At 38.1% G+C, this 14,844-nt stretch overlaps 2 protein-coding genes across 3 annotated transcripts in view; one reads left to right on the forward strand and one right to left on the reverse strand.

The window, feature by feature from the left end:
- Nucleotides 1-2,623: 2,623 nt before the first annotated feature.
- LOC137015389 (von Willebrand factor A domain-containing protein 5A-like) lies at nucleotides 2,624-10,635 on the forward strand. Of its 2 annotated transcripts, none has more exons than XM_067380313.1 (19): nucleotides 2,624-2,754; nucleotides 4,317-4,519; nucleotides 4,601-4,823; nucleotides 4,945-5,111; nucleotides 5,186-5,300; nucleotides 5,372-5,547; nucleotides 5,932-6,020; nucleotides 6,103-6,247; nucleotides 6,327-6,406; nucleotides 6,485-6,599; nucleotides 6,686-6,844; nucleotides 7,038-7,141; nucleotides 8,288-8,520; nucleotides 8,716-8,811; nucleotides 9,189-9,224; nucleotides 9,323-9,403; nucleotides 9,486-9,625; nucleotides 9,711-9,834; nucleotides 9,921-10,635. In XM_067380313.1, exons 1-19 carry the CDS (start codon nucleotides 2,715-2,717, stop codon nucleotides 9,998-10,000), a joined length of 2,406 nt encoding a protein of 801 aa, XP_067236414.1. In that variant the 5' UTR covers nucleotides 2,624-2,714; the 3' UTR covers nucleotides 10,001-10,635. The 2 variants fall into 2 exon arrangements, with proteins under 2 accessions (XP_067236414.1, XP_067236415.1); XM_067380314.1 differs by having other exon boundaries at nucleotides 4,643-4,823.
- Nucleotides 10,636-10,799: 164 nt separating this feature from the next.
- Nucleotides 10,800-14,844, reverse strand: part of LOC137015595 (uncharacterized) — a 76,338-nt gene continuing 72,293 nt past the window's right edge. The window contains exons 8-9 of the mRNA XM_067380643.1: nucleotides 13,530-13,715; nucleotides 10,800-12,403 (exon numbers count right to left, since the gene is read on the reverse strand). Of these exons, the coding sequence (XP_067236744.1) occupies nucleotides 12,288-12,403; nucleotides 13,530-13,715 (302 nt within the window). The 3' untranslated portion in view covers nucleotides 10,800-12,287. The remainder of the gene's footprint in view (nucleotides 12,404-13,529; nucleotides 13,716-14,844) is intronic.

The raw sequence follows: 14,844 nt of genomic DNA on the forward strand, positions 1-14,844 counted from the left end.
AAGAAGATCCCGATCACAGAAACTAGTTAGGTAAGAATCTAAATGTATTTTAGCTTTTCTGGATTGCTAACACATGTGATTCACTTGGCCCAGTTTCCCAAACCATTCGCTCAGTTCTCAAAACAAAGACACAATTCTCAAAACGTTGAACAATGACTGCATTAGGTAGCAAAACCGATGACACACCAGTCAAAATCGAGAGAGAGCTGAAAGAATAATTACAGGGGTTTTAAACTTACACAGTACCAGCACTTTAGATGAGGGAAATTTCACTATGTAGAGTAAACTGTAGCACGCTGTAGCTACAACCCTCAAACTTGTGATTGTCAACTTTCTCTGTAGCTATTTGTTATACTGTATTTTGCAGAACTGAGAAATGATTGTCTTGTGTCAGAAGACCAATACACTGCTATAGTACCTTATATACTGTAATAAAATTTGGCCAAATGTGCAGAGGATGCTGAATGCAGTTTTACTGTAATTGACAGTATACTGTATTGTGGTGCATACCAAGTTCATACATATCTACTGCCAGATCCATTTACAATAGTAAAATGAAAAAAAAAAAAATCATTGCTGTATTTTACTCTTATCTGTAAATTTATTTTTGTATAGTGTAGTAGACAGTGAGCTGCAAAATAATTCCTGAATCCCAGTAAGCTGTATTTTTGTGAGTGTTATATAAATTGATCTCACTAGTGTTCACTGGGCAGTGCAGTAGTCTGTGTATTTGTTAAGTTTTGTGTGTCATCTGAGGCCAAAGTTTGATTTTGTCAGACAAGAATACGTTTTTGACTAAAACATTTTATTTTGACCTGGAAGTTTGAGGTTTGTACAAGTTGGTGCATAGTTTTGAGATTGTATTTATAGTTGTAAGAAAATGTTGAATTGTTTCATTTCAAGATTAAAAAGTTTGAAAGACAAATTTATGCTGGCTTGTCATAAAGCCAACTTAAAGTCTTGTTTAAAAAACATAAATAGTTTGGTGATTGCTAAAGTGTTGCTAGGTGGTTGCTAGGGGATTCTGGGTGGTTGCTGGGCTCTTGCTGCAGTTGCTGGGGTGTTGCTAGAGTATGTAGTTGATAGGCTGTTCTGGGTGAACACACACAGACATTCCCACCTCTGTTAATAACAGAAACTACAAGTTTTTGTTGTTCTTTAACTTGCACTAAAACATGTGATTTATGCCATCGAAGTAGCCTGTGTAAAATTGATAAAACTGCTCATCTCCTTTAGTGATACAAGGTCAGACACATTTTAAATCTGTTGATGTTTTTCATATAGTGTCTTTACTTGGTGCCATGATGGATATTGAAATCTTGTTATTTATTTTGGTAATGCAATTTTTGTGAACACAATTGTGTATGTCAGGCCATAAATCTCCAAAAACTATGCATGGGCGCTTGCTTTGGTGTTGCCACCCCTCATAGACCTCATGCCACCCCTCTGCCACCCTATAAATAATTTTCTAGATCCGCCCCTGCTTGAGTCTTTTAAGCATATAGTTTTGAAAGTTTGCCAAAATGTATGGTAGCATAATAATATTAATTGTAAACTCCTGTGGTGAAGGCAGCAGTCAACTTTCCTAGTTTGCAGTTTGGATCTTGGGATCCATGACAAATGAAAGTTTGGTCTGCTCTTGTGATTCCAGTGATATCAGCCTTTGCTACTGACACATTCAATCTGAAATATAATAAAATGACATACAACAAACATGTAGCATTAAAATTTTGAATACACTGTCATGTTCAAAACAAAGTGAAAAATAAAAGTGTCTGCTTTGTCTGGTGTACAGGGATATTTATTGGCAAAAGTCATATTTATTTGGGAATGAAAAAATATTGGCTATGGATATTATATTAGTTATCACATGTGTAATTCACCGTGGCCTATTTGGATAATAAATAAACTATATTTAAAGTACATTAACATGTTTTCTTGCATGTGTGCAATTTATTTTTGAAACATTACATATAGAAATTCAAGTCTACCCAGATTAGAAGTGCTTCAAGTTCTGCAAACTAGGAAAGTTTACTGCTGCCTTCACTACAGGATATTACAATTAATATTATTATGCTACCATACATTTTGGCAAACTTTCAAAATTATATGCTTAAAAGACTCAACAAATATAGGCTACTTTAAACGCTATTGGCTCGTTTAGCGAATCCTAACGACACCTCTGGTGAATCATTGCCTGTGTTCATATCAAACATAACACAATATAGCTTATATATAAAATCTTGTGCATCAATAACAGTTAGAATATAAGCTTGACATCGTTTAACGTTGAAACATAAGCTAATTACCTTTAATGTAAGCCGAAGAGCGTGCACTAACACTTTCAGTGGCGCTTTAACTCAAAACAGGAAACTCATAAATATTCATGTAAGCTCCGCCCAGTGTCACCGAAAATCTCAGACACCGAATATTTCATAACACCCTTTTGCACTTAATTAATATTCATGAGCCAAATCTCCGCCTCAATTTAAATACCACACGTCTTCTGTTTAACGGTCTTCCGACGGAAGAAGCAGCGGCGTTTCAACGACAAGCAGAAATCAGCTCCTCTATTCCCCAAACATGTAGTCGCGTTAGAAACTCTCAGAAACAATGATTTACTCATTAAATGAGTCTTCTGATAAGACTCAAAACTTCTGTAAAAGCTGTAGGTAACTTGTGAAGTCGATCATCTTGTCTAACGGAGGGTGAAAATGGTGAACTACGGTCTCTTGTCTAAGAAAAATGAGCTAGGTATGAATTAACCTGTTTACTGTTAATATGAAGGAAAGTTTTATCTCGGCTTTATCTCGGTAATACTCTGTTATATGAATTTGAATGCAGATTTAACAGAAGTTATATTCTTCCGGGCAATAAGAGTGTTTTCATGAATATCATGTGGGGCAAATTGTCTTACACGTGACATCCCGTTCTCCTTTTTTCTTAACACTAGAAGTCCCAGAGATTTGTAACCCTCCTTTAGCCAAGTGGATGCTAACTGGCTAGTCTTTTGGCTATCATTAGCATCAATTCATGTGTAAATATGGTCATTACCTGAGCAATCTGCAGGGGGGTTGGGGGTGTGTGTGTGAATGGTTGCTGGTGGCTTGTTTGTATGTGTGGGGGAGGGAGGGCTGCTAAAAGCAGAGAACTTGATTGACCATGGGCCGGTTTCAGAAAGGAGGTTAAGTGAAAACTCTGAGTATGTTAACCCTGAAATGAGGGAGTGCAAGTGATGTTTAAAAAGTTAACTCACTCATTCACACTGCAAAAATGTTTTTCATACTAAGTATTTTTTTATCCTATTTCAAGTAAATTTAAAAAAAAAAAATCTTAAATCAAGATGGATTTTCTATATGAGAAAATTATATATGATATTTAGTCTTGTTTCCTGGGGGGATCTAAATTAAGTGCATTTTACTAAAGTAAAATGATCGATATCTGCCAGTGTGGTAATAAAAATAATTTTAATGCAAACGGAAAGTGTTGGAGTGTCTACCCAGGTGAAAAAAAGTGCAGTAAAATACACTTTATTTTAGTACACTTTTACACTTCCATAATGTCCAGTGCTCTATTTCCGTGCACTTATTTTGTACTTAATATACTAAAAGCTCTTCTTTAGTACTTCTTAAGATAATCTTAAGAACATCTAAGTGTACTCAACTGTGCTATTTTGAGACACCATGAATTTGAACTAAAATGTGCTTTTAATATACTATCTCTGTATAGAAAAATGTATTTAGTTACCACTTGTAGTACACTTGAACCCATCTTTCAAACACTTTTAAAAATGGACTTATGATGTATTTCAAATATAAGATTAATATATAATGAATATATACAAAATGTATTTATAATATATTGCCAGGCAGTGCCAGGATTGTGAGTGATTTCTGGAATGTACTCACTCACTTTTTAATATTATTTGTAAATATGTGTACAAATGGTTGGTTTCTTTATTTTATTTTGTACTATTTTTGTCAATAGATCTCAGCAACAAAGGAAAAAAAAACATGTGTGTTGATTTCTCCCTAAGATGGCAAAGTGAAACACAAGTTTCCTTGAAGTGGCTCAGCATGGCCCCACATTGTTTACATAACAAAAGCAACTGTTCACAGCTGATTAAGGATATTAGCCTAAAGACTTCCAGCCCATCGGCTGTCCTGCGGGTTTTATAGGTAGAAAAGCCAAATGGCTGCTCTCTGGGACTTCTAGTGTTAAACTCAGAAATTTGAATTGTATAGACGTTATAGTGTTTATGATAATGTGAGTCTTCTGCTGTATTTGTGATGTTGTTGTTGGTTTGTGTGACTCAGTGCCTCTGAAGAGCATCTCAGTGGAGGTTCGGGTTCAGGATCATGTAGCCACAGTCTCCTCCACTCTGCAGTATGTGAATGAGGAAGAGCGCCCCCTGGAGGCCTTGTTCGTCTTCCCTCTGCCTGCTGATGCTGCTGTCTGCCACTTCAGTGCCAAGATCGGAGAGCAGGAGATTGTGGCAGAGGTGCAAGAAAGAGAAACCGTGAGTCCAAATATAAGTCCGCTGGAAGCTTATTTGCATATATTTTTACTGTGCACCATGTAATATAATTGTGTCTCACAGGCGAGGGATCGTTATGATGACGCTGTGAGTTCGGGTCAGCAGGCGTTTCTGTTGGAAGAGAGCGAAGAGAGTCCTGATGTGTTCAGACTGAGTGTCGGGTGTCTGTCGCCGGGTCAGAGCGCTGCCGTCACCATCATCTACGTCACCGAGCTCGCTGTGCAGACCGACCACTCGCTGCGCTTCTGTCTGCCGGCTGTACTCAACCCCCGATACACACCAGCAGGTACTACAGCAGCTGCTGACACACACTTTATTAGTGGAGAGAAGCTGATTCTAACACACTCTGTGTGTGTGTGTGTGTGTGTGTGTGTGTGTGTGTGTGTGTGTGTGTGTGTGTGTGTCAGGTTCAGCTGCTGGGATAGTCTCAGAGATTTCATCAGGATGTGGATCTGTTCCCTACACGCTGACTCTCAGTGTCCATGTGAGCTCTCCAAAGCCCATCTCCAAACTAGAGTCCAGCTGCACTCTGGATCCTCTAGTGTTCCTCCACTCTGATCACACTCAGGCGACGGTACTGTGTGTCTTCATGTGTTTATCTGGATGTGTGAGCACAGCAGTTTGATGCATGTGTTTTTATGTGTGTAGGTGAATCTGAGTCCTGGTCACATGTTTGATAAGGATGTTGAGCTGTTTGTGTACTATCAGGATACCCATCAGCCCTCTGCTATAGTGGAGGCAGGAGTGGCCACTGCCCCATCAGGTATGACCTGCAGCTCACTGGGATTATGGGATTGAGTGATCAAGCTGTCACTGACTCTCTCTATATTTCAGGCTCTCTGATGAGGGACCCAGTGGTCATGATAAGTTTGTACCCAGAATTCCCAGAGGAAGTGATGTCATCACTGGCAACACAAGGAGAGTTTGTTTTAGTGATTGACAGATCAGGCAGTATGTGTGACATGATGCATAATGGGACAGGAGCACAGACGCGCATAGAAAGCGCAAAAGTAAGATTTTGTGAAATTTCTGAGGGAAACAGGACATTTAACGAGGAAAAATAATGTAATCTGGGTCTGTATTTTATCCATCTGTGCTTCATATCAAACTCCAGTCACAAGGTTGGAGGGAAGGGATTAAAAAGTAAGAAGGATTTGAAAAGCAAGCTATTATGTTTGGTAACACTTTATTTTATTAATTAATAGTACTCAGTACTTATTTGAGTAATTACAATGTAACTACGGCACTGTAAAATAAAGTGTAACCCTATGTTTTGATGAAAGTTTAAAGAGATTAACCATGTTTTTCTTTGTACACAATAAAATCAGGAATGTGCATTGAGAAAAATAATAATTTTGATCTCACACTGACTTTCTGTCCATGTCTCTCTATAGGACACTCTGCTGTTACTGTTGAAGAGTCTGCCCATGGGATGCTACTTCAATATCTATGAATTTGGCTCTCGATTTGAGTCCTTCTATCCGTTAGTAACTAGATCTTCATTCAGAGATACTCAGTTTAGAAATGTGTCAGAAGAGATGAGATGTTTTTCTTTTTCATTGCAGTCAGAGTGTCGAGTACAATCAGGACACAATGGATCAGGCTCTGAAGAGAGTGAAGGAAATGACAGAAGACATGGGCGGCACAGAGATTTTAGAGCCGCTAAAACACATCTACAGTCAGCCCTGTTACCCAGACCACCCCAGACAGGTACAACATCACCTCAACTATTGACACTGGTGTTAAAGTATAAACGAGGCTTATGAATCAGATATTTTCCTCTCTTCAGCTGTTCATCTTCACTGATGGAGAGGTGTTTAACACTAAAGAGGTGCTGGATCTGGTGAAACATCATGCTCACTCTCACAGGTAAAGGTCTGCTGGGTTTGATCTTCCCATCATTCATATCTTCATCACTTACACTAACAGAGTTTATTGTGTGTTCAGGTGTTTCTCATTCGGGATTGGTGAGGGTGCAAGTACCGCCCTCATCACAGGAATGGCCAGGGAGGGATATGGTCATGCTCAGTTCATCACAGGCACCGACCCCATGCAGCCCAAAGTAAAGCTCTCCACTGGATTTCACAGGCTCAAATGTTTCCTAGTCACATGTCTCAATGGTTTCTCTTTCTCTTCAAACTATATCAGGTGATGCAGTCCCTCAGGTTTGCGCTGCAGCCCGCTGTGGTTAATATCTCTGTGGATTGGACCCTTCCAGATGGCATTACTGTTGACACACTGTCTCCACCCATCAATGTGCTCTTCCAGGGTCAAAGGTCACTCATTTACGCCCAACTTAAAGGAGAGGTAAGATGATGTAGCGTGTGTTTTTTTCATGTATTAATTGGATGCATTAATTCAAAAAATTTCTAAATGAATCATTTGCTTATTTTTTCAGCTGATTAAATAGCGATGACCAGAAAACACCTTGTAGCACATATATTTTCGCTTTTTTCATTTGCTATTATTCATTATTCTGTCATCTTTTACTATCTCATAGAGTTCAGGAGGCTCTGAGGGAACAGTGACAGTCAAATACAGTCTTAAAGATCAACCAGTAACAAACCAGCTCCACTTCTGCCTCAAACCAACTGAGGAAACAGGGTAACACACACAAACACTAACAACAATAGCTCCAGTCCTGCTTTAGACCAATTCACCTCTAAATTTTACATGATAATATAATAATATAGATGCATAGTATACTGGACACCTCCACCACGGGGCCTTCCCTTTTTTCCTGATCCTCATAACGAGTTATCTAGATCACAGAATAAGCCATACTCATACCCCTTTTCCAACAAGGCAGTTTGAGTGCTGATTCGGAGCCAGAGCCAAGTTTCAAATCAGTTCTTTGTCTTTCGACACACAAAGCACCAGCTCCGAACCAGGAAAAATGGTTTGTAAGTAGCACCAAAACATTGCTGGGCTAGAAGTAAGAACCGCTTGCGTCAGGGGCTGGGGGCGGGGTTACCGTGACCAACAAGAAACTTGTGACCACCATTTTTGAAATAGCAGCTAATAGAGCTAATAGCAGCTCGATTGTAATCTCCGTCTATATACAAATTACGGCGAGCCATGTTTGTATGCCGATGTAGGTTCGCAAAGCATCAACAGTAGTGACACATCCGCGATTGTTGATAGAAGGCTTGTTCGAGATGCATCGGAGCAGCGCGGACCGATTCTGGATGAGCTCTTATGCTTTCCTGGTCGTGACGTTCCATCTTGCCATTGGACTAGTAGACACACGTGCTTCAGACGCAATCACACAGGAGCATTTCCAAAGCATCATTGATGCAGCGTCTCGTTCCCTTCTCAGGGAACTATGGTTACAGTCGTAACCTGAGATGTTTTTAATATCAGCCATTTAGTTGTTTTCAGCTGTAACGTGAAAATAATTATCGGCTTATTGTTACTAGCCAGAATTAATATCTGTGCATCTTTATCTGAGTTACTTTGTCAAATAAGTAATTCATTTAGTGACAGAAATAATGGAAAAGTGCTCTCTTCCTAGTTGTTGAATCAGCTTTCCAAAGTTAATATAATTTATTCTTTTTATAATAAGTAATATAATGTGGTAGTACATTACTTTTATCCCCAACATAACAACTGTTATGTTTTGTTAAATAAAATATATTCGATTTAATTATTTTGGGATTTTCACTTGCAGTTGTGTTAGCTGTTTGCTTTTCTAAGCCAACAATAATTCCCAGTTAACAGTTTTTACAGTTTTCCTCCATGTTGTTGCAGGTTGTCCATCCACCAGCTGGCGGCTCGGACCCTGATCCGTTCTCTGGAGCAGAAGGAGAGGTCAGGTGATGCAGATGTTGAGAGCATCAGGAGCAGGATAGTGGAGCTCAGTGTTCAGGCAGGAGTGAGCAGTGTTCATACAGCCTTCATTGCCATTAATAAAGACTGCAGACAGACTGTGAAAGGACCCCTGCTGCAGAGAAGAGTGCCCACACACTGTCTGTGCTCTAATTGTGAGTATATAAATCGCTTTTAACTGGAAAAACAAAATGTGTTTCAGATTTTTATCAAGGAAGTGCCCTGATGCAGCAAGATGTGATAAAACAAGCAACAGCTTGTTATTTGTTTGTAATGTCATGATACACACTACCAGTCAAAAGTTGATTGAATTGGAACTTTAGTCACACTTATTTTTGTCATAATTTAAGGTATTGGACCACCACGCCGATTGAAGAAGGGTATTCCTTTTGTAATAATATGCTTTGCCTGTTGCTTTGCCTGTTGCAAACCTACTGAACCAGAAGGTAAGTGAACCAGACATTCTCAGATGTAGAGGATAAATCACTGAAAGGCCCTTTCACATGACTTGCGGCTGCTTTTTGATATACAACTTTATTTATCTAGATTTCCACAGGAACAGTTACTGTTTTTTTACATTTCCCTACCAACACCACCAGGAATCATTGACTTAACTTCGAAATGAGAGCGGCAGACAGGCTTGAAGTCATTTGAACGGGCATTTAAACTGCTGCAGGTTTTAAGATATAATATAAAGTCCTCCTGTAGTCATTTTTTTTTAATGGAAATATTCTATCTGTTGTTATAGTTCATTTTTGTTCTAAAAAGTGTAAGAAAAACATAGTTTTAATTTAATCGTTTCTTGATTTTTTATTTTTTTAAGTGACTGGACCTGAACAGAAGATCGGATTAATGACAAGTAATACAATGAATACATAGTGTCGCTAAAGCTCACTAAATGTGAAACACACATGCAGCATCGCCTCATGGTTAATGATCATTATTTGTCTTTTGCAGAGGTTCGGAATTTCTTCCGCTGTGGTTCTAAGACTGAGGCGTCCCTGACTGCTCAGCCAGACTCTGAAAGCATGAATGAAGGTATATACAGTACAAACACACACACACACACGAGATGGACACAATGGTTATTAACTTAATTAACTTAATTTTGTGTGTTCAGCTGCTCCTGATCCCCCAAAGGACCCGTTTCTCCAGCTGGTTTCTCTCCAGAAGGCGTCAGGCTGCTGGGAGCTGGACGCCACACTGGCTGATGTGTTTGGGAAGACGGAGGATGAGCTGACCAATCAGAAACCAGCACAGGTGAGAGATGTGATGAAATAATAAGACAGCGATGATTGTGTCCAGTGTCCAGTAACAAATGCAGTGGATGATGGTTTGTACACAGGTGGATGGGTCAGTATGGGCCACTCTCCTGGCTCTGATCTGGTTATACGGCTGTAAAATAGAGCAGCAGGTCGAGTGGCAGTTTGTGGCCATGAAGGCAGCGTCATGGATCGGCTCTCAGAAAGGTGGGATCTCCATTCCAGAACACATTCATTCAGATATCTTCAGATCTGTGACACACACTGATGATTTGAGTGTGTGTGTGTTTCAGTGGGCGATCTGTCTCAGTGTGTGTGTGTGGGTAATGTCCTGCTCGGATGTCATGTGACCAAAGAGACTCTGGGAATCTGAAGATGTCAGAAGACCAAAGAACAGTTACCATCACATTTACTGTTACTAATGCTGCTTCGTTTTTCATTAACATTTTTTCCATTTAACTATCTCACCAAATTATAAATTAACTCAGTATGTTTTTCATGCTTGTTAAACAATTATTGCACATGATGTGGAACAGCCTTTAAGACACTAACAGTTTACAGGCGGTAGACAATTAAAGAGACCTTTCTACTAACTCTAAAACACACCAGGAGAATGATGGCCAATGTCCTGATCGCATGTGTGAATGTGCCATAGTCCTTCTGCAGGAGGCTTGAGGACTGCAGATGTGAACAGAGCAATAAACTGCAATGTCTGTAATTTAAGACACCTGAGACAGTGCTACTTTTGATATTGACCCAGAGACTCATTATTCCATTTCTGTTCATCAAATATCTTTTGAATTTATTCAGTTTACATCTCAGTTTTATGTTCATACAAATATTTACACATGCTCAGAAATTTGTTGGAAAAAAAGCAGTTGAAAGTGAGAGGATGTTTCTTTTTTGCTGAGTATATGTGTGACCTGTGCCATATCTTTGAGCCACTTTGACCTTAGAAACACATTTTGAGTTTTATACCAGAAAACAAAGTCTCAGGTTAAAAATATTTTAAATCATCAGATTAAAAAACTGCTGAACAAAACTGCTATTCGTTTTCTTTGTCTCTCAGTGATTTACTAAAGCCATTGGAGGAAACTTTCACACAGCAGCAGAATAATGTTTGGAGTGCTAATTATGTTTATACACAAATATTATGTTTATACACTCACTGTGGAAACAAAAAAATTGAAACAGAACATTTCAATTCATGTTCACTGGTCCCTAAAAATTATGTAGAGACTACAGTGAGTACATGGAGGAAATACCAGTACCAAAGATTATGCATTATTTTTCCACCAAATAATACTTGATTACTACCAAGATCAAATTATATTACTCAAAAATAAAGAAAAATATTAATATTACAATTTGTATAAAAATTGAGAAAATGATGAGGTGATTTTTTTATTTTTGTCACAACATGTAGAAAGAGTCCACATTTTGTAATGGGAGGAAAATCATGTTACAGGTTTAGCCACAATGTGTCAAACAAAGTATTTTATAAACAAATTATTACATTTTTGAAAATTATTCAGTAATTACAGTTTTTCTCGATTGCTAACACACTGTAACTGATTCACTTGGCACAATTTCACCAGAATTTCCCAATTTTAATTCTGGCTTTTGATTCCTCCAGCCTGGAGTTTTGCATGATGTACTCTGCGTTTAAGTTAAATAAGTAGGGGGGCAATATACAGCCTTGTCGTACTCCTTTCCTAATTTTAAACCAATAAGTTGTTCCATAACTGTTGCTTCTTGACTGACATAGGTTTCTCAGGAGACAGATTAGGTGGTTTGGTACTCTCATTTCTTTAAGAACTTGCCATATTTTGTTGTAATCCACACAATCAAAAGATTTAGCATAGTCAATGAAGCAGAAGTAGATGGCACATTAATATCTTTCTTGTATAGACCTTATGCGCCAGAGAAACAAGCGCATTGCTTTAAACATTGTTATGTTTAAAGCAGATGTCAGTAGACCGGGAAGATTTTAAATCGAGTAGTTCAAAAGATCTTTCTTTTCTCCCTTACCTTTCACTTTCCTTCTTTCCTCAGCTATTTGTAAAGCCTTTTCAGACAGCTACATTGCTTTCTTGTTGTTTCTTGGATGTTGTGTTTTACTGCATCTGCACTCTTTTTGTGTAATGTAATAGACATAAAAAGGTATTTGTCACAGTGTTATGAAATCATCTCACTAGTGTTCTCTAGGCAGGAAAGAAGTATGTGTATCTGTTAGGTTTTTTGTGTCATTTGAGGCCAAAGTTTGATTCTTAGAAAAGAAAATATTTTTTTGACAGAAATATTTGATTTTGATGTGACAGTTTGAGGTTTGTACAAATGGTGAATTGTTTCACGAATTGTGCGTTAGCAATCGAGAAAAACTGTTACAATGAATTCAATATCAATTCACAGATTATGTTGTATGAGTTTATTTGTTGAGAAGGTCAAGAAGTGGTATGTCAGGCCACAATCACCTTTTAAAGAATGAAGTTTGTCTAAAATATCTAACAGGTCTTGCAACAAAAAAATGGAATTTGTGCCTCTTTTGCTCTAATAAAATGTAATGTGACAGCAGAGTGTACTGTATTGGTGGAAAGTGGCAAATAAAACAAAAGACACTCACAGTTTGGTGGTAATTCCTTTATATATTTTTAAGACCCCTAACTCGTATCTCTGGAAGGTGATGAACTGTAAATTAACAATTTCTCTGCTTCTGACAGTGATCTCAATGAACCGTAAGCAGAACTTCGCAGAGACCATGTGTCATCTCCACTCACTAGAAAAAGAAAATGGAATCAGAAAAGTTTTGAAAATTGCTGTAGAATGAAAGTTTTATAATAAACGCCTCAAACATGTTCCCCAACAAATAAAGTAACCTACTGCATAAATACATGAAGCAAAGTAACAGATGTCAAGATAATCACTGACAGATGAATATAAAAAAATTATCCAAATACTTTAATTATGTAGAATTTATGAAAAAAATGTCCCCATTTTCTCTTTTGAATTATTTATTAATTTAATTGCACTGATGCAATTAATCTGAGTGGATTTATTTTCTCTTTTTTCAGAGGTTCGCATGTCCAGAAACCATGTTTCGTGGTTACAGCAGACAAAAAACTAACGTTAAAGGGGTCAAGAACCCAACTAAATCAAACACTGATCTCCATAACGGTGACTTCAAACTGTTAATGTTTTATTTAAATTGTAACATACTGCACTGGGACACGAAGGCTGAGGATCCGAAAGCAAGCTTTAATAAAAGAGAGCGAAGTCAAACAGGCAGGATGTCAAACACCAGCAGGCAGAATCAGAAGAGGCAAGGCAAGGAGTAGTCAAAAATACAGGCAATGGTCAGGGCAGGCAGCAAACAAACAAAAACAAGGAGTGAGTCCAGGGTCAAAAACACAGATAGGCAATGCAGAACACAGAAAGACATCTACTAGAAAATAAGCCAACGACAGGGAAAAACAGAGCCAGCAACGAGGAAAAACACGGGATACAAACGAAAGCCAGAACAATACTCAGCAATGTGTGTAATAACATCAATAATGTGTGAAATAATAGCTGAGTTGTTAATTTAGAGATAACAGTATATTTTTGTATTTACAGTAGTGACTCCAATATAAAATAAAAGAAAGCAACCTGAAAAAAATCAGTTATGTTCTGTAAAATTAGGTTTTTGTGTGTGTGTGTGTGTGTGTGTGTGTGTGTGTGTGTATGATTGTAATTAGATACAGTCATGTGGGAGATGTGGGAAATGCCACAATCACTATTTAAAGATAATTAATTTGGTCTAAAACAAATATGACGTTTGTACATCTTATGTTTTAAAAAATGTAATCTGTCACCAGAATGTACTTTATAGGTGGAAAGAGCTAAATAAAACAAAAGACACTCACTCATTGGTGGTATGAATTCTATGCTGTTAAATAGTTTCAGGAGCCCTGACTTTAATCTGCTAACGAGAGATGAACCTCCGGAATGTGATGATCCAAAAATTGACCTGCTGTCTGCTTCTGATGGTCTAAATGAACCATAAGCAGAACTTCCCATAGAAGATGAATCAGACCCTTCAGCAGCACTGACTGTAATGATGAAAACAGAGAGCAGATCAGTAGAACATTGACATTATATTTATGCATTTGTTTAGCACATTTATATATACATACATACATACATACATATATATATATAGAGAGAGAGAGAGAGAGAGAGAAAATAACGCGGTAAAAAAATAATGCAGATTAATCCATTCCCTATTGACCTTTGAACCTGGAGCCGTTCTAGCCAGCCACCATTCGACTGTAAAATGAAGGAGGGAGACGAATGCTGCGCTGACGGACAGAACAAGCAGAGCTCCTCCCTCGTGCGCGCGAGAAAGTAAGCACCGTCTTTGCACTCTCTCTACCTCACACATGATAATCTAAATCAACTGACACAATGCTAAAAGTTCGTAAGACCGAATCCATGTTTCACGAGGCTCATTCGGAGAATGTTTTTCCTGAATAACCGTTGGGTGTGAATAGTGCTCAAAAGAACGTCACCTCATCTTCTCTGACAGGCGCCCTGCACGTGCAGCTGACATAAACCACACTTTTAGTAAACAAAAAGAAAATCCTATCCAGTGGTGAAGTGTTTTCTGTGTTGACAAATCTTTTGCGATGTCCTAATAACAGTCGCGATTCGCACGCAACGCGTCAACGTCCGCTAATGTCCAATTCGTGACTTAATGACTCATTTGAACAGATTCATTTTAATGAATCATGACAACAACTGATCTGTCCACACGGTCTATAATGAATCATTTACTCGAACAACTCTGAAATGAGAACATAAGTGTGCTTACCCCATTTAGCAAGAGTGGTTAGTAAAATTAGCCTTAATAATCCAGAATATTTTCAGGTTATTTAAATGAAAATGTGTAGTAAATTAGGTCTACCTATAAAATCAGTTAGTTTAGACTGGAGTGAGGTGAAACCAGAACAAAGCAAGTTGTTGTTAGCTAGGTGCATTCAATTGTATATGGTAGAAAATTATATTATTAGTTAATATAACTTCTAAATGCTACTTTTTAATACTTTTCAGGTTTAGCAAAAAAGCATCTTCACTTACAAAGCTATAAAATCACTTTTTTTTTTTTTTTGCAAAGAGGGCAAGAAAGAATTACAGTGAGAGTGACGGGTACTTTATTGTCAGTATCGGGCTCGCAGATCA

The sequence above is a fragment of the Chanodichthys erythropterus genome, chromosome 24 (genome assembly GCF_024489055.1).
Source record: "Chanodichthys erythropterus isolate Z2021 chromosome 24, ASM2448905v1, whole genome shotgun sequence".
In the NCBI taxonomy this organism is placed as follows: domain Eukaryota; kingdom Metazoa; phylum Chordata; class Actinopteri; order Cypriniformes; family Xenocyprididae; genus Chanodichthys; species Chanodichthys erythropterus.